The sequence below is a fragment of the Neophocaena asiaeorientalis genome, unplaced genomic scaffold, assembly GCF_003031525.2.
Source record: "Neophocaena asiaeorientalis asiaeorientalis breed wild unplaced genomic scaffold, Neophocaena_asiaeorientalis_V1.1 scaffold397, whole genome shotgun sequence".
Lineage (NCBI taxonomy): Eukaryota > Metazoa > Chordata > Mammalia > Artiodactyla > Phocoenidae > Neophocaena > Neophocaena asiaeorientalis.
This window is the reverse complement of record NW_020173231.1, coordinates 1,328,679-1,349,456: the sequence shown is the minus strand read 5'-3', so window position 1 is coordinate 1,349,456 and position 20,778 is coordinate 1,328,679. Positions and strand designations below refer to the sequence as shown.

Genomic DNA, 20,778 nt, shown 5'->3' with positions numbered 1-20,778 from the left:
AAGAGACGCTGCAAGAGAACACGTCACTCCAGACCTCTAAGCTGACTAGATGATCACAAACTGTCACTGGGAAATCTCACAAGTAGCTGGGAATTGAAAGCCGGTTTATGTAATGCGGAATTCCAGGGGCTGTTCAGTCATGCCGATAAACTGGGGTTCACTGGCAGTTGCAAATGCCCTTCTGTTTTTCCTCCTCTCTCCCAGATCTTGCTACTACTATGAGTCAGGCCACTGCAGACACCGCGCGCACCGAAATTCTCCCCTGTGCGCGAGATCACGTTCAAGATCGCCCTACGGCCGGCGGCCCAGGTAATGATACACGTCCTTTTCCCTCCGCGCCTCTCATCTCCTCCCGTAGATGACAAGATGTTTTCTAAAGCCCTGCCCCCTCCCCAATTTCCGATTAATTTTGCTCATGCGATTGGAGGTGGTTGCCTTAATGATGAAGTTATGTTTCTCAGGTATGACAGCTACGAAGAGTATCAGCACGAGAGGCTGAAGAGGGAAGAATACCGCAGAGAATATGAGAAACGGGAGTCTGAAAGGGCCAAACAGAGAGAGAGGCAAAGGCAGAAGGCAATTGTAAGCAGCTTGGAGCTTACTTTCATTTTACAGGAGGGTTTCTTTTTTTTTCTCCTGTCTTTTCTTTTCGTGGGAGTGGGCATAGATTAGAAAATAAGGGAAAGACTCTTGTTAGAATATGCAATACTCAGCCTTTTGGCTTTAAAGCATCAGTGAGTCCTCAGTCCCTCTTAACACAGACTATTGGAAAGCAAAATGTTAGGTCAGTGTATTTCTCCTCCATACTACCTGTTTCTCATTCATCTTGAAGCTCATTACTGTTTTCGACCTTTGTTTCTAAAAATGGAGGAAGGAGAGATTTGTCCAGTCAGATACTGGTCCCATCAAGCCAGAGGATGAGTTCTTTGTATTGTTCTCTGCTGCTTTTTTTTCTCTGAGTGGAAAATGAAGAGATATCACTATTTGGTTTTAGTTTTTGTCTTTTTGGCAGACGTGAGGGTTGGATTGAGCTAGGTTTAAAGGCGGTGGTAGAGAAAGATTTGCTAAGAAAGTCATCATTTCTTCCTTGTGCCAGGTCAACAACTAACACATCCATATTTCTTATGAACTGCTTTTCAATAACCTTTTATGGATTTCAGCACCACGTACTGCAGGGTATTACATTCGCTTGACATATACACAGTACTGGCCCTTTGGGGTTAGGATCTAGGTTATGTGCATCTAGTTCGTTCTCCGTTGGTTGGACCTTAGAAGGCGAAAAGGAGGTCCTCCAATTGTCAGCATCCAGTACTTGTTCAAGGCAGATATTCCTAATTGATGAAGGAAATCTTTCCCATTGAGCCGCAATAGAACCTTGAGGGCTTTCCCAACATGGGTGCTTTAGGGAGCCATGGCATATCCATTGAAAATGGCACTGGTTTCATTCATTCATTGCAGCTGCTGTCTGTTAGCTGCTAAACGTCATTTCAGTGAAGATCAACCTTTGACACATCTTGCATACAAGCTAACCAGGGCTTAGGGAAATGATTTTTAGCTGTAACTGTTAGATGGATATGGTACCTTTAAAACAACCCACAACCATCAACAAAATCTTGAAAAACCTACCTAGAAGAGCTGACTAATAGAGTCCAAATCGCGCATTGGCCAACAGTTATCAACTGGAGGAAAAAGGTTAACTGAGAGGTTTGTTAACTCAGGCACTCAAGGAGAAAGAAGGGAGAAGTAATTGAATACTTAGGCTAAAGATCTAGGGCTTTGCTGCCATTTAACTTTGAATCTACCTAAGACCAAATTAGCCTTGTGAAAATTATGACACTTTCCCTCATTTTTCTCAACTTTCAAATGAGCTGTGATATTAAGATCTGCCAGAGTATCATTAGTTAACACTTAAGAAGACTAATGAAAATTAAAAATTCAATTTTCTAATTTAGATGTTTTTAATTAATAGCCTGTTCAATAATTATAATAATTCACATTTACAGAGTGCCATCTAGTTTACAAAACCTTGTAGTATGGTACAGTACAGTTAATATATACCAAAGAGAGTCATGTTGAGTAAGCATGAAGGTAAATGGTTATTTCAATGTTTTCATGTTCATATTTGATAAAATTCTTCATGTTTCTTCCCAAAAGAATGACACTAAAGAGAGAAATTGTTTTATCATATATTTGCTCATTTGTGCAAAATATAACACAGCTGTAACCAAAGCATAGCTGTAGATAAATGACATGTGCTTATTCTATTCTTCCAAAGATAATTTAGTGCCAGATACTTACTAGGGTGAAGAAAGGGAGGGAGGGGTCTTTTTTGCTAGTTTGGTTCTTTACAAATAGATCAAAGAGTGTGATGGTCTATATTCCATAGATGCCTGAGCCAAAAGCACTCTTGAGGCCACTAGCCTCAGTCTGGAAGCAGATACCACCCTACCACCCTGCCTTTCCCTGTGTCACAAATATTGACCAGTTGCTTGGTTAATTCTTTGACTAAGACAGTCTGTATCAGCTCCCTTTGAAAGACAGCAATTATAGTGCAAATGTCAACTTGGCTTATATTAAGTCATCATAACTAACTAGACGTTTGTGGGAATTTTGGCTTTGAGATTTTTATTTTTGTTTTTAAAAAGCAGATTAAAAAAGAAAACTAGGACATAGAGATTGTTTACTAACACAGTGACCCATAGGTAGTAAGAGCTTAGTATAAAGATTTGGGACTTACTGTTAAACCAATTCCCACTTGGACTATTAGATGCTATTTTTGCTTAAAATAAGTGAAAACACATGAGTATATGAGAGACATTTGTTAAGTGCCTGGGCTCTAAAATTAGGTAAGACCTAGTCCCCACATCCAGGGAGTTCAAGTCTACTGGCTGGTAAAGATACACGAAGAGGCAATAGGGTGTGTTAATCGCTGTTGCAGAGGATGTGCCTAAGGTACTGCAGTGGCAAATGGGTCGGCAACCAGCCCTGGGAACGAGGGAGGGCATCCCTGGAGAGGGTGAGATTGATTTGAAACCTAAAGGGAGGAAAGGGCAAAGGTTTTTTTCACCTGTGTTGTCCAGTGTGGGAGCCATTAGCCATGAGGCTAATTCAGCTAGTCCCAAATTTAGATGCACTATGAGTGTGATTGAATTTTGAAGACAGTACAAAAAAAAAAAAAGAGTGTAAAATACTTCATTAATATTTTTTACATCAGTGACAAGTTGAAACAATAATATTTTGGCTATGCTGAGCCAAGTAAAATATATTATTAAAATTAAATTTGTTTTTTTACTTTTTAAAATGTGCCTCAGAAAATTTAAAAGTTACATATGGTGCATTATATTTTTATTGGAAATTACTATTCTAGGCAGAGACTTTAGCTTATACTAAGTCTCTGGAAAAGAACAAGCTATATTGGGAAACTGCTAGTCATTTAATTAGAACACCAGGGTACAGGAGAGGCAAGAAATAAGTCTGGAGGGCTCCATGGTAGCCAGATCCTTGAAGGGTCCTTTAAGTCATAATAAAGATTTTGAAGAATATCTTGAAGGCGTAGTGGAACTATTTAATGAGATTACCTGCAGGAAGTTTTTCTGATTGATTTCCTTCCTCAAAATGATCTGCTTTCTTGTGCCATAATGCATGTGCAAAATGTATTTTTATGGACTTGGAGATACAAGCAATGATTTTTGACTCATTTGACTAGATTAGCTTGTAAAGTCATTCATGAGACAGCTAAAGGAACCGGGACAGTTTGCCGGAGTTGGTCGGGTAGGTGATTTCCATTCAGATTTCTGAGACACCCTTAAAGTAATGAATAAATAGCAAATTATATCTGGAATATCTTGGGTGCAGTGCTGGATTATTCATTAATTCAGATCAATTTTATAATCAGGGGAGCAGCAAAACAGAGGCTCCAAAAGGAAATGAAAAAAATAATGTTACAATCATGTAATAGATATTTTACAAAATTAACCTTTGCTACCTTGTCTTGTGGTCTATAATATTGACTTATTTTTGAGTTCCATAAGAAGGAGATGGTGGTTTAGGTCATCTATAAACTTTTTAATATGTATGTGTCCAAAAGTCTTTATTCAGACTGACTTCAGTGTACCAAATCAGACAACTAAGAAAAGACTAATAATTAGTAATTACACAGAATCATATGTTGTGGTTGAATATTGCCATTGTTTAAGTTGCTGTTTTCCTCCAATTTCCATCTAAATGCTCTCAAAACCCAATTTATCCTCTGCTTTTCTCAGTCTCATAGGCTTGAAATAATTCAGGATGTTGGAACTCTGGAAGCCAGAGTATAGTACTTAATGTCTAATTATATCAGCTCTTAAGTAAACTAACCTGGATGTATTCACATCCATCCAACCTAAGACACTAAGGAGGAGTATTCCTGGACCGTACTTGGATGGAAGTAACTTTGGTAAACTGAAAGCTATAGTTTTGTTTCTCCCCTGAAAGTGTCTCCTAGTCGCGGTCACTTACTGAATGCCTACTGAATCAGATGAGTGTTATCAATGTTAAGAACAAGAGAAAAAACAACAAAAAAGGAAACTTGTTTTGGCATTGTGTCAGAGTTTTGGCCTTTGTTTCTATCCATTCACACCTTTTCATGGTCATTCACCCCTCTCACTTTATCTTTTAGATAGAGAACCTAGCTATGCCATTCACTGTAGAAGTGGCATGGATTTTATCGACTCATCTCATCTATAGTGTTTGTAATATCCTTGGAATTTTTGAGAAAGTTAGGTTGTAACTAATCTGGAGGTGAACATAAATCTTTCACTGTCAAAGTTGACATGCAGTTTCCTTAGCATAGGAAGAGGGATTTTTAAATTATCCCGACTTGGAAATGTAGAATAAAAGTTCTGAGAACTAAAATCCAAATTATATCAGGCTGTTCCTTATTGTTACCTAACACTGCAGAGCATTTTAGTGAGATAACCCATAGAAAAGCATCAAGCACAGTACTTGGCATCTATTAGAATTTAGTAAATGTTAATCTCACTACTAATTTCCTTTTCTTCTTAATCAAACCCCTATTACCAGGAGTTACTTATTTTTTGATGAGAAACAACCATTGTATATTTTCCCCAGCTAACTGGGAGGCTCTACACACTTTCTGATAAAGATTTTGATAATGCAAAGTCAGTTTAATTCAGTCGGATTTTTTTTCTCTGTTCATCCCCTGTGTTTTGATATAATGAGGATTTACCATACCTGTTAATGCAACATAAATCTTCACTTTTATTATCCACCCCATCAGCAAACTAGCTTTTGTGAAAATTGAAGCTAAAATATACTTGATAAATGTTCCTTCCTCCTCGATAGTGAAAACTGGTCTGAAAATCATTTTTCAAGGAGCTTTGTCCAAAGGTTTAGAGTTCCTCCAAGCCTTTAAGAAGTTGGAAATGTTATTAAGCATTTTGATTTCTTTTCCTTTCATCTCCTGTTTAGAAATTAATGTCTTGAAAAATTGGCTGCAAATGTTAAGGTTTTTTAAAGATATGGAATCTATTCATCTGTCTAATAAAACTGCAACATGTTAAAAATAATCAGTTCTTCACTAGACATTTTGGTCAATCTTGGAAAGATTTTTGTCTTTGCTTTTTAGACCTTCAGATGCCTTTTAATTTCATTTTTATCACTAGGAAAACCAAACACTCTAATCATTTTCTCAAATGAGAATTTCAACGTGTATTCAATCTCTGATCTTTGTAAGATAGCAAGATGTGGTCGCATTCTTATGTTGCATAAAAGAAGATTGACAGTCAAATAGGTAATTTAAGTGATTGCGGAACAGCCCTTTGGATTTCTGTCTTTCCTATCTAGGTTGTGTCTTCTTTTTACTGCAGAATGTATCAGTATCCGATATAAAAGGTCCTCTGGTTTATCCTTTTTTGGGATTATCGTTGCATAGAGTTTCGTATAAAGAAGCAATTCAGAGACCATCCCAATATGTCTGCATATGGATGTACATATGGTCGATTTTCACTTTTACTGTGAATTTCCTTGAAGATGAACATAGGCTGTGTATATTCCCTTAATGGTAGATGAGCAATTTCTTTGTGATGGTTCAATTTCTTTCTCTTCTGCATTTCTCCCTCCTTTTCCTCTGTACAGTAGTAACCTTCCTAAAAACATTCATTAAAAAAAATAAATAAATAACACTCATGCAAGCAGGCGCCAGGAAGTTTAGATAACAGTCCCATCAAATTCTGCTGTTTGGCTGGAGCTGGCTGCATAAATAGAACGGAATGTGATGTGATGATTCCCTTGCTCAAGTGTACAGCACTGCCCCGGGATGAGCCTCACTCTCCATTTATATTTATTGACCTCCAGGATGTGCTGGGTGCTCTGGAACAACACAATTACAGCCTTCAGTTGAGACATACAATCTACATGGAAGCGAATCAGGCAGCCCGCTCTGCTTGCTGTACTTCGTCTGGTCAGTTATGTAGGCTCAATGGTTGCTGTCAGAGAATTGTGTTTTACCAGCTGTTTCAGTGGAGTGAGACAAGTGAGAGCACTTACACTTAAACCATAAAAGCAAATCATGGAAACCTTTGTTAGTACACTCAGCTGAGCTACCTGGGTAAGGTTTTTCCTATGATAAAGCACCAAACCTGGTTTTCATTCTCCACTGTCTTAGAGAGTCTCAGAGTAAGGACCACACTTAGTCACCTTTGATGTAATGAAGGGTATGGAACTAGGTGTTAAAAGTGATTAATTGATTGATTTTTCAACAAATATTCATTAAGAAGACTCTTATGTTTGGCTCCCCTTAAAATATAGTAGTCGATAGGACTGGTATGGTCTGTGCTTTCATGAAGCTTTCATTGTTGGGGGAGATAGACATTAAACACCGAATAAACTATTAATTATTTAATTACAATTGGGCACAGAACTACAAAGGAGAAGTAGAGTGTTCTTTCTGAGCAACTTGTAATAGAAAGCCGAACCTCACCTCAAGTCTCAGAAAGGAAAATGATTGTTGAGTTCACTGTAATTCTAGACAGTATGTGTATGTTGGTGGAGGGGAGGGAGAGGCAGTGTGGAAAGGGTATTCCAAGTAGCAGAGACGCAGCTTGTGCAAAGCCCTTAGAAAAGGAAGGAGAACAGTACATACTAGGGACTGAGAGAAGGTCAATATGGCTGGAAATAGAGGAAAGGAAAGAATGGGATGTGGGAGCTGAAGCCCAAGATGAAGATAGATCCAGACCCTGAAGGGCCCGGTAGGTTCTGTTAATGATTTAGGTCTTTCCCTAAATGTTATGAGAAACTATTGAAATGTTTTAGGTCTTAATTGGCACGATTGGATTCCTGTACTCTTCGTAAAGACTATTCTGACCGAAGTGAAAGAATAGTTTGGAGGAGGGTAAACACAGACACAGGATCCAAGTAAAGAGGCTGTTTTACTGGTCCAGAAAGAGATGCTGGCAGCTTGATTTAGGGGACATGCAATAAAAGAGGCAGATTTAGGAAGTAAAAATCAACAGGACTTAAGGAGTGTTTGGAAATGTGGAGGGGACTAAGCGGGAAGAATCAAGGAAGGCACTTGGGTTTTTGTCCTGAATAACTGGCTAGATGGTGTTAACTTCACTGATACAAGAAAGACCCACTGGGAAGAGACTGAACTACAGAGTTTGGTTTGGGTAATGTTGGTCTAGTTTGAGGCGCCTATGGGACATCCAATCTGAGGTGTCAAATAGATAGTTGTTTATTTGAACCTGAAGCTCAGAGGAACTTTCCTGATGAAAACGGAAATATGAGTGTCGCATATGGTAAAAGAAGAAACATGGATGATCAAATCACCTAGGAGGATATGTATTGTAGGGTCTGTGAATTGTTCAGTTATGTTTCTCAAACATTTATTGAGAGTCCACTCTTTACCAAGTTCTTTGCTAAATGCTGGGCACATGAAATGGACATATGTTCAGTAAATAACATAGGACATCTCTTTGCTTTAAGCCTAAATGACTTCTTACATCATCCAAGATGTAAAAAGATATTCTCAGCACATCCAGAGAAAACTCTTAGGCAGGCTAAATCTGTACCTTTGCCCTGTGTTTCCTAGTCTCTGCCTCCGTCTAAGTTAAATCTCTCCAACCTTAAATTCATTTCATTCTTGTTTGCCATTGATAGACATACAAGCTAACTGGTAAGCACTTCGTTATACTAACTTCTTACACCTTTTCTCAGCTTGAGAAACATCATCATCTTTGGCCTTGTCTTCTTGGAATAAGAGATATACGATTACTTCTTACACTAAGAATGCATTCTTGTTCTGTAAAAAGTGATCCATCTTCAGGCTATAAAATATTCTTCCCATATTTTGTAGGTTATAAATTGCTGTTGACTTTCAGATTATGATGATATTGACTCCACTTGTGAAAATTAGGCCACACCCTTCTTGTCTGTTCCTAAAATAAGATTCATTGGCAAAGTGAAATTTATAGCCTCTTTTATAGCTCTTATTCTTTGGAGACCCATGGCTTAAAATGGCCAGTATTTTAAGACTGTATTTTTAAAATTATTGTCTTTGGACCACCTGTATCAGAATCATTGGGGTGTGCTTGTTAAAAATAAAGATCATTGAAGCTTACTTTCCAAATTTTTTTTAATATGGCTGGAATAAATCCAATAATTTGCATTTTTAATAAGCACCCCAGGTAATTTGTATTTATACTAGAGTTTAAGAATCAATATTTTGAGGGGTGTCAAAATTTGTATGTCAAACTATCAGGCTGTACATCTTAAAATTATATAGTAATGGATGTCAATGATTTGTCAATAGAACTAAAAAATGTGTATATTTTATTATTATAATTCTGAGTTAGTTAAGGAGAAATTAAAGAGTTTTGCAAGCCAGGTCAGTTTCCTACCAATTTTGAAGATTAATAATCGAGTCACAAGTGTTAAAATATTTAATAGATACTATTCAGCGATTCAGTGATAAAAAAGATTGCATTACACACATTTCTTCTGTAATACATTAAATTTCATGTGACAAAGGAACAGAGATGGATAGAAGAAGTAGAAGAGAGTGAGAGGTGGAAGAGAGTGATACTGAAGAAATGGAAAGTAAAACTTGGTTCAAGTGTAGTCTTTTGTTCAGGTTTAGTGTGTGTTTTGCTTTAATTGGCATGCTCTGGGGGGGGTTCTTATTATGCATGATTGTACATTTATAAATGTTTCTAGCATTCAACTCCTTTCCTATCTTCAGATCTAGCAAGTGTCTTCTCACTTTTCCCCCTAGGAAGAGCGCCGTGTGATTTATGTTGGTAAAATCAGACCTGACACAACACGGACAGAACTGAGGGACCGTTTTGAAGTTTTTGGTGAAATTGAGGAGTGCACAGTAAATCTGCGGGATGATGGGTGAGAATCTTCAAGATTATTTCTTGTTCAGAAGCTGACATATGTAAAAAATTATGGCCATAAGATTACTAGAATGGGAATGCTTTGACAGATGACATGTTGAGTTCAGAATCTTATTTATTTTCTTTCATCCCTATTTATTAATCTTTCTAGTTGAGATTTCCTGTCCCAGAAATAAGTATTTAGCTGTTTGACAGGACAATCACACTGATAAATGGATGCAGTGGTTCAGACGTTGGCACCAGCGATGTCTCCAAAGTAGAAAGGGTTACAGTCATATAATGCTAATCCTTCCTCACTAGCTTTGAACTTCTCTTCTTTGTCCATTGCAGAGACAGCTATGGTTTCATTACCTACCGTTATACCTGTGATGCTTTTGCTGCTCTTGAAAATGGATATACTTTGCGCAGGTCAAATGAAACTGACTTCGAGCTGTACTTTTGTGGACGCAAGCAGTTTTTCAAGTCTAACTATGCAGACCTAGGTATGGATTTTACTGTACATAGAATGAGGAATCCATAATGTAGAGCTCAAAATGGAAGCATATGTAAACTGTAGGCACGTTGGGTTGGACCATCGCTTTATTTTACTAGAGGGAATATTTGAATACAGATTTTATCTTATTTTTTATTTTTTAACACACGAGACAGTTTCAGAAGCAAGGGGCTTAAGTTTTGGCAACAAACAGAAGAAGCAAATTGTTTCTACTGTCTGCCCATATGCTGAAATTCTGCACTATTTGTATGTGTGTGTGTGTGTGTGTGTGTGTGTGTGTGTGGTATGTTTTGAGTGTGCAAGTGTTGTATTCGTTTGTAATCTGTTACTGCTTTCCGCGCCTACCCTGAATCCTTTTGTACAAGCTATAGCATTGGCATCATTGCTTTGCAGAACAGAATATGCAAAAGTCTTATTCTTTTTTCCTTATTATCTCACAAACTCTTAGAAATGTCAACATTTTCTACAAATTACACCCAGAGAGAGGAGAAAGTAAAATTTCATGTGCTAAATCACACTGTACTTTCTTTAAAACAAAAGAAGAAAAAAAAAACCTGTTTTTTTTTAGTGCTTCCATATGCTAGGCACTGTGCCAAGGCTTTGTAAGCATTTTCTCATTTAATTACCAGAACAATCCTAGGAAGTGGATATTATCATCCCCATTTTACAGGTAAGGAAGCTGAAAAATAGATAAGTATTCCTTTTTGCCTGTTATAAAAGTTGTACAGACTCAAGGGGTGACATTTGGAAAATATAAAAAGGTATTAAGAGAAATAGTAAAATCACCTAGAGATAACCACTGTTACCTAGTATGGGATTTGCTGTTCAGTATTTTGTGTCAGAACGTCAAATTTCTTGTAGTTGAGGTCATATTATACGTATATATACACTTTTAAGTTCTACGTTTCTCGATTAATATTATATGTTCATTTTCCACTGTGATTCAAAGGATGAAAAATAATTTACCAGTAAACTTTAATGGTTGTATAGTATTCTGTCTGGCAAATAGTGCCATTATACTTAATCGTTCCACTATAGCTAAACACATTTTCAGTTTTTGATATTATAAATAATGCCACGATGGACATCTTGATTTCCTTTCCAATTTTAATTTTGTTCCTTTCCATGTTATTCCCTAACTAATGTGTGTGTTGTAAGCCTTTAAATTCCTTCATGAAATAATGAAGGAAGGAAAATGGCAAATGTCTTGTGCATATGACATAATTATTTAAATCAATTTATAATCATCATCATGAAATTAACATATAAATCTGCTCCTAAGCATTATTATATGTCTATCTGCACTTGCTTTGGCTTGGTATAAAGAAAAAAATGAATACCAAATACAGGGCTTTTTTCTTCCTTCAGCTGAACTGATGTCTTCCTAGAGTAATTGATACAGGTGGGGTGCATTGTTCAGGAGGAATATGCTATAATTCACTTCACAAGCTAAATAGATAGTATGAAGCAGGGGAGAGACAGTTGACTGTTAGAGAGATAGGCGCCTAGGGATGAAAATATAAAAGGTGGCAAGTCATTTGTTCAAATGTTGGCTGATAAAAACAGTCCAGACAGATGGAAGTCTTGAGTTGATTTGACTTATTTTCTTCAGTGATGAAGGCCAGGGTGTTTTCTAGTCTCTCAAAACATCTAGAGTTTAGAATAAGCTACCTGGAGGGGCCTTTAGATCATGATTCATCACTGGTAAAGGGAGCATGGGATAGTATTTCCAAATTGCTCTGGAGCCTCCCTGAAATATTTCTAAGAAGAATGCTTCTCCTCTAGTTATCTCTCTGCCTTGCCAGCAGCAATAGAAACTTTGCCATTGCTAAGCTAACTCTGATTTCCTGAAAGGTGTGTTTGATGTGTATTGTAATAGCATGGATTTTTCCGTTTCCCTCCAGCCTTACAAATGCAGGAAGTGGAGTCGATCTGAGTGTAGGCCTGGTGTAGTTGAAAGCGCCTTGGCTTTGGAATTTCGCAGGCCTGGTTTTGAAACCTGAGTTAGCTTTTTGACCTTGAGCAATTAAACTCCCTCTGCTTCTGGTTCTTCATTTGTAAAATACATTATAATGTTGTTGTGAAGATTAAATATGTGTCTGTGAAGCCCTTAGCATAGTGTCAGTGTCTGGCACAAAATAGATTCTCAATGCATAGTAGCTATAATTATAATAAAAATGATTGTTATGAGAAGTTATAAATTTGAAGTTATTTTAAAATGAAAGAATCAACCAGGGGCCAGCTTTGGAACCAAACAACATCATGTATGTCTTGTCTTTATTCCCTGAATAGTTGAAGTTAAGTGCCTCGGGCCATGAATGCTGAATAAGGTGCATATAAGCATATCCTGGACTCTTAGAGGGGTTGGGAGCTTACGTGTGTGTCAAGAGTAAAGTGAAAATGATGTGATACTGATTAATTTTACCAAAAGTAAAGCAACCTATCATTTTAGATAGATTACCAATTTTTAAAATTTTTATTTGCTCTCCTAAATTAAGTTAGCTCATATATCCCATTTCTCTGCTATTTTTAAATTAAAGTATAGTTAATTTACAATGTTGTGTTAGTTTCAAGCGTACAGCAAAGTGATTCAGTTATACATGTATATATATATTCTTTTTCAGATTCTTTTCCACTATAGATTATTATAAGATATTGAGTAGAGTTCCCTGTGCTATCCATTAGGTCCTTGTTGTTTATCTATTTTATATATAGTCGTGTGTGCCTGTTCATCCCAGTCACCTAATTTATCTCCCCCCATCCCCCTCACCCCCCGTCCCCTTTGGTAACCATAAGTTTGTTTTCTATGTCTGTGAGTCTATTTCTGTTTTGTAAGTAAGTTCATTTGTATAATTTTTTTTAGATTCAACATTTAAGTGATATATGATGTTTGTCTTTCTCTGTCTGACTTCTTCACTTGGTATGATAAATTCTAGGTCCACCCATGTTGCTGCAAATAGCATTATTTCATTCTTTTTTAGGGCTGAGTAATATTCCATTGTATATATGTACCACATCTTCTTTATCCATTCCTCTGTCAGTGGACATTTAGGTTGCTTCCATGTCTTGGTTATTGTAACACTGGGGTACATGTATCCTTTCAGATTATGGTTTTCTCCAGATATATGCCCAGGAGTGGGATTGATGGATCATAGGGTAATTCTATTTTTAGTTTTTTAAGGAACCTCCATACTGTTCTCCATAGTGGTTGTCCCAATTTACATTCCCACCAACAGTGTAGGGGGGTTCCTTTTTCCTCCACACCCTCTTCAGCATCTATGATTTGTAGACTTTTAAATGATGGCCATTCTGACTGGTGTGAAGTGACACCTCATCATAGTTTTGATTTGCATTTCCCCAATAATTAGCGATATTGAGCCACTTTTCAGGTCCCTGTTGGCCATCTGTATGTCTTCTTTGGAGAAATGTCTATTTAGGCCTCCATTTCTCTGCTGTTGAGGCCACTTAATGGTTACTTACAATACTATTAGTGCAAAACACAATGATTCTAGTTACTGCTTATGAGCCAGATTTATAAATGAGACTCAGAATTTCAAGGGATGATCAGCTTATCATGATGAAGCCAATATTTAAGTCTGGTTTCTATGAATCTGTAATCTGTGTGTCTTTCTGTTTACTGTTCTATAAACAAATAGATCTTTCCATTTGAAAGAGCTTGATGAAAAATCTCAAAGAGGAAAGACAGAAATTAAATTAGGACTATAGGGTCAAAACAGAAGGATGGATCATGATTAAGAATGTGATCATTTTGATCAGGAATTAGTTATGGCTTAGAATTTGTAAATAATAAAAAGTAAACAAATAACATTGGTCACAAACTCTTTATTAACTCAAAGAAATGTAGTATATTATCAACATCTTGAATACATATGTAACTTTACATATACCCTTGCCGTTCATTGGTAAATCAATCCCAGATCTAAACACAAATATTTTCAATCACATTTTTAATAATATGTGGGTGTTCAAGACTAATACATTCATTAGACAAATACTGAGTGCCTACTTTGTGCCAACAGTTTTCTAGGTGCTCGGAATACAGTTTTGATGTGATTTGTTTCTATTGATACAGTATTATTAATTATAAAAATTTATTTTTTTAATTTGTTAGCGTGGCTTTCAGGTTATTCCTATAAAAATTTCATTATCTCTTACTTGTGTTGCAGTATCCTTCCTTTAGTGGAGGGAAAGGGGTGGAGTGGATGTTATTGCCACAGGAGTTGCATATAAACACATTGTCTCTTCAAGAAGTGAGAAAGATTTTGTGGGTGCCGACTGACATAGTATGCCTATGAAAGTTGGTATATACGTAAGCACCAGCCACTGTATTTCACAGTGTAGAAACTCTTGAAATCCACTGTATCAAAGTGCTTTTAGTATTTACTGATGAAAACCCAGAAAATTCTGGGTTTCATGTAGAATAATCCCAAATTAAGACATTTTAAATATTCTCAAAATCTCCTCCAAGGAAAGATACACGTATATATTCTCGACGGTTCTGTGCTGACTTTATGTCACACAGACTGCCATCACTGGACAGCTCTTCCGTCTTCATCTACAGTGCAAGTGGAATTCTGATTTCAGGCTAATCTCTGACAATGAGCAGAACTTTTTTGTGTGTCTACAGAAAAGATTTTGATTTGAACAACAGCTGCTCATGAGGCTTTGGTTATACAAGCAAATTATTCATTAGGCTATGAAGAGAAGAGTGTAAGCCAGTGTAATTTAAGATTGACCATATAAAATTTTAGTGAGGAAAGATGGGCCATTTTTGTCTTGTTTTTATATCTGAGGCTGACTATAATTGTTCATCTTACCTGGAAAAAGAAATGCAGTAAAGACAAGGGATGGTGAGAATGAGAAAAAAAAAAAAAAAAAGTGAAGGAATTTCCTTGTCTTTAAAGTAGATTGAAGCTGGTGGGGAAGGGGAATCAGCCTGGTTCTGGAGAGCTTGAGGGATTTGCAACCTTTTCAGAAGAACACCTTGTGAGGTCAGTGATTAGCCCCCATATTATCTAATATTACCTTTTTCTGTCACCGAGCATTTCTATTTTGTAATTTAATCTGGGTAAAACACAAATATTTATATTTTAGTAAGATTGTTAACGTTTCCCAGAAAGGTTTAGTCTTCTCTTCTAGTAAGTGCTTTCCAAAGAATGAATGTGTTTGCCAGAGGCTTTCTATTGTATTTCCAAGACACCTTTTCTCAATCTGAGAGACCAGCAGAAATAGTTGACTTTTCCATAGATGTCAAAGGAGAAAAATCAGAAATATTTGACAGAATTTTACCTTACGTCCAACGTGGCTGACATACATCCATTTCGTTCAGGGCTACTTAAAGTGGCATGTGGAGCTTTGCACAAAAGCTTACTTGGACTAGTTTAAGGATCTAAGAAAGACCATGGCTTTATTTATACGGGTGTATTTTTCCTCTCCTATTAGTGAGTAAAGAGGCTGCATTTGCCCTCTCTGGACATGAAGCATTTTCCTAAACCTTCTAATTTGGGGAGAGTTTGTGCCACTGTTGCTGGGGTCCCTCAAGGTACTGGAGATCGTATGCCCCTCCCTCCTGAAAGGGGAGCAGCAGGGTGATGAGTGGGTGAAGTTCTGACAATTATCTCTCTCCCACTCAAGTGGCTTTCATGCTCAATGAAATCAATCCCACCGAATAGGAAAGTTAGTTCCAGCTTCTACTTTTACCTCTCCAACTAAGTGGTTGAGGAACCTTGGGTAAGTCATTTAACATGCCAGGAAGGGAGAGGGGGCTTATTTTTAAAGCATATTGATTGACTAAGTTACTATTGAAAAGAAATATTAAAGTCTGTTCTGATTACCTCCAGGAGTGTTTAAATCTAAAATGAGTCAATAGATGACTGTTTTGAATGCTCATCACTCCTTACCCTCTGCAAATATATACATGTGCTGTAAATAAATAAATATATAAATATACAATTAATTAACTAAAATATTGGTGTGTATATATACCAGTACCATATACTGTAAAAATACCTTCTGCAAATATATATACACACATTAATATTCATACATATAAATACCTTCTGAAAAAATATATATGTAAATATATGCATATATATATGTGTACACCAACATCAATATCATATACTAATAAAAGCTGGGCGTATTTTTTAAAGTATATCGATTGGTTAAGTTGCTCTTGAATCAGGTAATCTTAGATTAGATGATTGAGTTAATGACCATCAACAGAGGGTACATCTAAATCTGGCTTGGGTTTCTTTCAGATTCAAACTCAGATGACTTTGACCCTGCTTCCACCAAGAGCAAGTATGACTCTCTGGATTTCGATAGTTTACTGAAAGAAGCCCAGAGAAGCTTGCGCAGGTAACATGTTCCCTGGCTGAGGATGACAGAGGGACGGTGAATACCTCACGGGACAGCGCGTCCTTCCCTAACAGACTGTTGCAAGTCATACTTAGGAATTTCTCCTACTTTACACTCTCTATACAAAAACAAAACAAAACAACAACAATACAACAAGAACAACAACAATGGTTTACATGAACACAGCTGCTGAAGAGGCAAGAGACAGAATGGAAACCCAGTAAGCACATGTTTATTTATGGGTGTCAGCTTTGCTTTCCCTGAGTCTCTCAGTGATGGAGTGTGTGTGTGTGTGTGTGTGTGTGTGCGCGCGCGCGTGTGTTTGCCTGGTTTGGGGGAAGTGTGTATGTATAGGTGGGGACTGGGGGCACCTGACCAGAGCGTGCAAGGGCAAACCACTTCAAATGGCAGCAGTTCCATGAAGACACACTTAAAACCTAGAACTTCAAAATGTTCATATTCTATTCAAAAGGAAAAAAAAAAATATGTACATCCAAAAGGAAAGAAAACCAACCAACCACAAGCCACCCTAAAATGACAGCCACTGATGTCTGGGCATCAGCCTCCGTACTCTGTTTTTTTTAAGAAAGTGCAAAATCAACATGAAGCAAGCTTTCTCTCATAACGTAATGATTATATGACAATCCCGAAGAAACTGCAGGTTCCGTAGAACTCATATCCTTTCTCTCTCTCTCCCTTTTCTTTCTTTCTTTTTTTCCTTTTTCCTTTTGCCATGGAATCTGGGTGGGAGAGGATACTTCGGGCACTGAGCTCAACTTTCCTAACATTTTGAAGTTTCTGTAGTTCGTCCTTTCTCATGACACCCATGTAAATGTCCAAAATGTTGATCTTCCACAGCGAATTTCAAAAGCCTTGTCAATGGTCAAGCTTGCAGCTTGTTCAGTGGTTCTTTCTGAGGAGCGAGCACGGTGTTACATTACTAATGGGAGTTGGGTAGAACTCTCTGGGATGTGTTCAGATAGTATAATTGCTACATTCTCTGATGTAGTTAAGTATTTACAGATGTTAAATGGAGTATTTTTATTTTGTGTACATATGATACAATGATGTTCTTTTTTTGTTACAGCTATGCACTGTAAATGCAGCCTTCTTTTCAAAACTGCTAAATTTTTCTTAATCGAGAATATTCAAATGTAATTATGAGGTGAAACAATTATTGTACACTAACATATTTAGAAGCTGAACTTACCGCTTATATATATTTGATTGTAAAACAAAACAAACAAAAAAGGACAGTGTGTGTGTCCGTTGAGTGCAGCACAACAAATCGATGCTTTACGCACAGCCATCCCTTCTTAGGTGAGCTTCGATCCAAGCATCTTGTCAAGAAATCTCCTAGCCCCCTAAAGGTATTAACCACTTCTGCGATATTTTTCCACATTTTCTTGTTGCTTGTTTTTCTTTGAAGTTTTATACACTGGATTTGTTAGGGGAATGAAATTTTCTCATCTAAAATTTTTCTAGAAGATATCATGATTTTATGTAAAGTCTCTCAATGGGTAACCATTAAGAAATGTTTTTATTTTCTCTATCAACAGTAGTTTTGAAACTAGAGGTCAAAAATCTTTTTAAAATGCTGTTTTGTTTTAATTTTTGTGATTTTAATTTGATACAAAATGCTGAGGTAATAATTACAGTATGATTTTTACAATAATTAATGTGTGTCTGAAGACTATCTTTGAAGCCAGTATCTCTCTCCCTTGGCAGAGTATGATGATGGTATTTATCTGTATTTTTTACAGTTATACATCCTGTATAAATACTGATATTTCATTCCTTTGTTTACTAAAGAGACATATTTATCAGTTGCAGATAGCCTATTTATTATAAATTATGAGATGATGAAAATAATAAAGCCAGTGGAAATTTTCTACCTAGGATGCATGGCAGTTGTCAGGTTGGAGTTTAAGTGTTTCATTTGGGAAATTCCGCTTTTGCAGAAGCAGTGTTTCTACTTGCACTAGCATGGCCTCTGACGTGACCATGAAGTTGTTCTTGATGACATTGCTTCTGCTAAATTCAATAAAAACTTCAGAAAAACCTCCATTTTTGAGCATCAGGATTTCCTCTGAGTGTGGAGCCCTGGAATGGAAGTCAGTAAAGTTTGGCGTGTATATTCAAGTTTTTAAATTGAGATTCGATTACAGTTTGGCTGACATGACTTTTCTGGAAGACATGATATACCTACTACGTAATCGTTCTTTTCCTTTCTCTCGCCCAACACGATCTTATAAAATGGATTTCACCCCCAGGCCAATGCAGCTAATTTTGAAAGCTGCATTCATTTATCACCAGCATATTGTGTTCTGAGTGAATCCACTGTCTGTCCTGTCGGATGCTTGCTTGAGTTTTTGGCTTCTTATTTCTAAGTAGATAGAAAGCAATAAAAATACTATGAAATAAAAGAACTTGTTCACAGGTCCTGCGTTACGACCGTAACACATCTTTAATCCGCCTAATTCTTGTTGTTCCGTAGGTTAAATGCAGGTATTTTAACTCTGTGTGGACGCCAAACTAAAGTTTACAGTCTTTCTTTCTGAATTTTGAGTATCTTCTGTTGTAGAATAAGAATAAAAAAAGACTATTAAGAGCAATAAATTATTTTTAAGAAATCAATATTTAGTAAACCATATTATGTGTTCAAGGACCAGATGCTTTCTCTATTTTGCCTTTAAATTTTTTGTGATCCGATTTTCAATACATTCTCCTTTTTGCCCTGGATTGTTGACATGAGTAAAAATCTTGGTTTCTTTTCTTACTTATGAAAAGACAACACTACAGATTTCATGTTGAGGATTCATTTATCCCCCCTTCTGGCCTGACAAATATTGTTACCATGAAGATAGTTTTCTTCCATGGACTTCAAATTGCATCTAAAATTAGTGCAAAGAGAGACTCACTAGACCATCCAAATAGAGCTTTTGTATCTTATGCAGACACTGTGGGTAGCCCATCAAAATGTAAACTGTGTTCCTTTTATTTTTATTTAAAAAATTTTTTTTGGAGAGAATATTTCAAATGAACACATGCACCCCATCATCACTGGAGGCAAATTTCAGCATAGATCTGTAGGATTTTTAGATGACCCCGGGCCATTGCCTTCATGCTGTGGTAAGTACCACATCTACAATTTTGGTAACTGAACTGGTGCTTTAGAAATGTGGGTTGTTTTTTGTTTTTCAAGAGATGTAGCAGAATAATTCTTCCAGTGCAACAAAATCAATTTTTGCTAAACGACTCTGAGAGCAACGGTTGGGCTGTCAACATTCAAAGCAGCAGAGAGGGAACTTTGCACTATTGGGGTATGATGGTTGGGTCAGTTGAAAAAAAGGAAACCTTTTCATGCCTTTAGATGTGAACTTACAGTAGGTAATGATTATGTGTCCTTTTTTGATGGCTGTAACGAGAACTTCAATCACTGTAGTCTAAGACCTGATCTATAGATGACCTAGAATAGCCATGTAATATAATGTGATGATTCTAAATTTGTACCTATGTGACAGACATTTTCAATAATATGAACTGCTGATTTGATGGAGCTACTATAAGATTTGTAGGTGAAAGTGTAATACTGTTGGTTGAACTATGCTGAAGAGGGAAAGTGAGCGATTAGTTGAGCCCTTGTCGGGCTTTTTTTTTTTTTTCCCACCTGCCAACTCTACATGTATTGTTGTGGTTTTATTCATTGTATGAAAATTCCTGTGATTTTTTTTTTTAAATGTGCAGTACACATCAGCCTCACTGAGCTAATAAAGGGAAACGAATGTTTCAAATCTACTTCTGCTTTTCTTATTTATCATAACCAAACTCCTGGCATATTCCTCAGATCAGTACACATTACTCGCTTATCGTTATTCTGTTTCCTCTCTGGATCTCCCCCCTCCCCCTGCTTTTCCATATTCATGGATGGATTTCAGCTCTAAGGTAACATGCACCTTCTGTATTTTACCTTGTCTCCTTTCAAATGGCAAAGGCAGAAGTGGTGATTTCTATAATGAGAAGTGATGTGGGACTTTATCAAACGGATTAGCTCTGTTTTGGTACTTAACCCTGGAAAGTGTGAATTTTAAGTACAAGCCACTGCCCCTAGTGAGAAACCTGCTAAATATTTCAGCTTAGGAAGCAATTGTACTCTAATGGGCTGAATTTTTTTTTATTGACAGTTGATTTACAATGTTGTGTTAGTTTCTGGTGTATAGCATGGACTGAATATTTTTTGAAGACTTGTAACAGAATGCATCTCCCTGTCCCCCCATCATATGTAAGTCATCAGGTTAAATATGGGACAAGCTGATAGATTGCTGCCGGTACGGCTTGCTGTCAGGATGTCCACTGTGCCTTGTAGGTTATTGGTGATCTTCATGACAGAGATTGCAGAGAATGTGTTATTAGTGCTCTGCCGTGTCCAGATTTCAGATGTGGTCCTCACTCCCAGCCACTTGCACTGCAAGATTCAGCATAAGCCTAGCCATGGGGAAAGGTGGCTAA

The 20,778-nt window shown here is 37.0% G+C and overlaps 1 protein-coding gene across 4 annotated transcripts in view; it reads left to right on the top strand.

Moving 5' to 3' along the window:
- The window catches only part of PPARGC1A (PPARG coactivator 1 alpha), a 97,518-nt gene extending 77,451 nt beyond the window's left edge, over positions 1 to 20,067 (top strand). For 3 of the 4 annotated variants that reach the window (XM_024745552.1, XM_024745553.1, XM_024745551.1), the window contains exons 9-13: positions 205 to 309; positions 462 to 582; positions 9,272 to 9,393; positions 9,726 to 9,877; positions 16,170 to 20,067. In XM_024745552.1, coding sequence (XP_024601320.1) covers positions 205 to 309; positions 462 to 582; positions 9,272 to 9,393; positions 9,726 to 9,877; positions 16,170 to 16,273 — 604 coding nt within the window. In that variant the 3' untranslated portion in view covers positions 16,274 to 20,067. Of the gene's footprint in view, positions 1 to 204; positions 310 to 461; positions 583 to 9,271; positions 9,394 to 9,725; positions 9,878 to 14,813; positions 14,901 to 16,169 lie in introns of all 4 variants that reach the window. The other variant, XR_003003355.1, reaches the window with a different exon arrangement.
- The last annotated feature ends 711 nt before the right edge of the window (positions 20,068 to 20,778 follow it).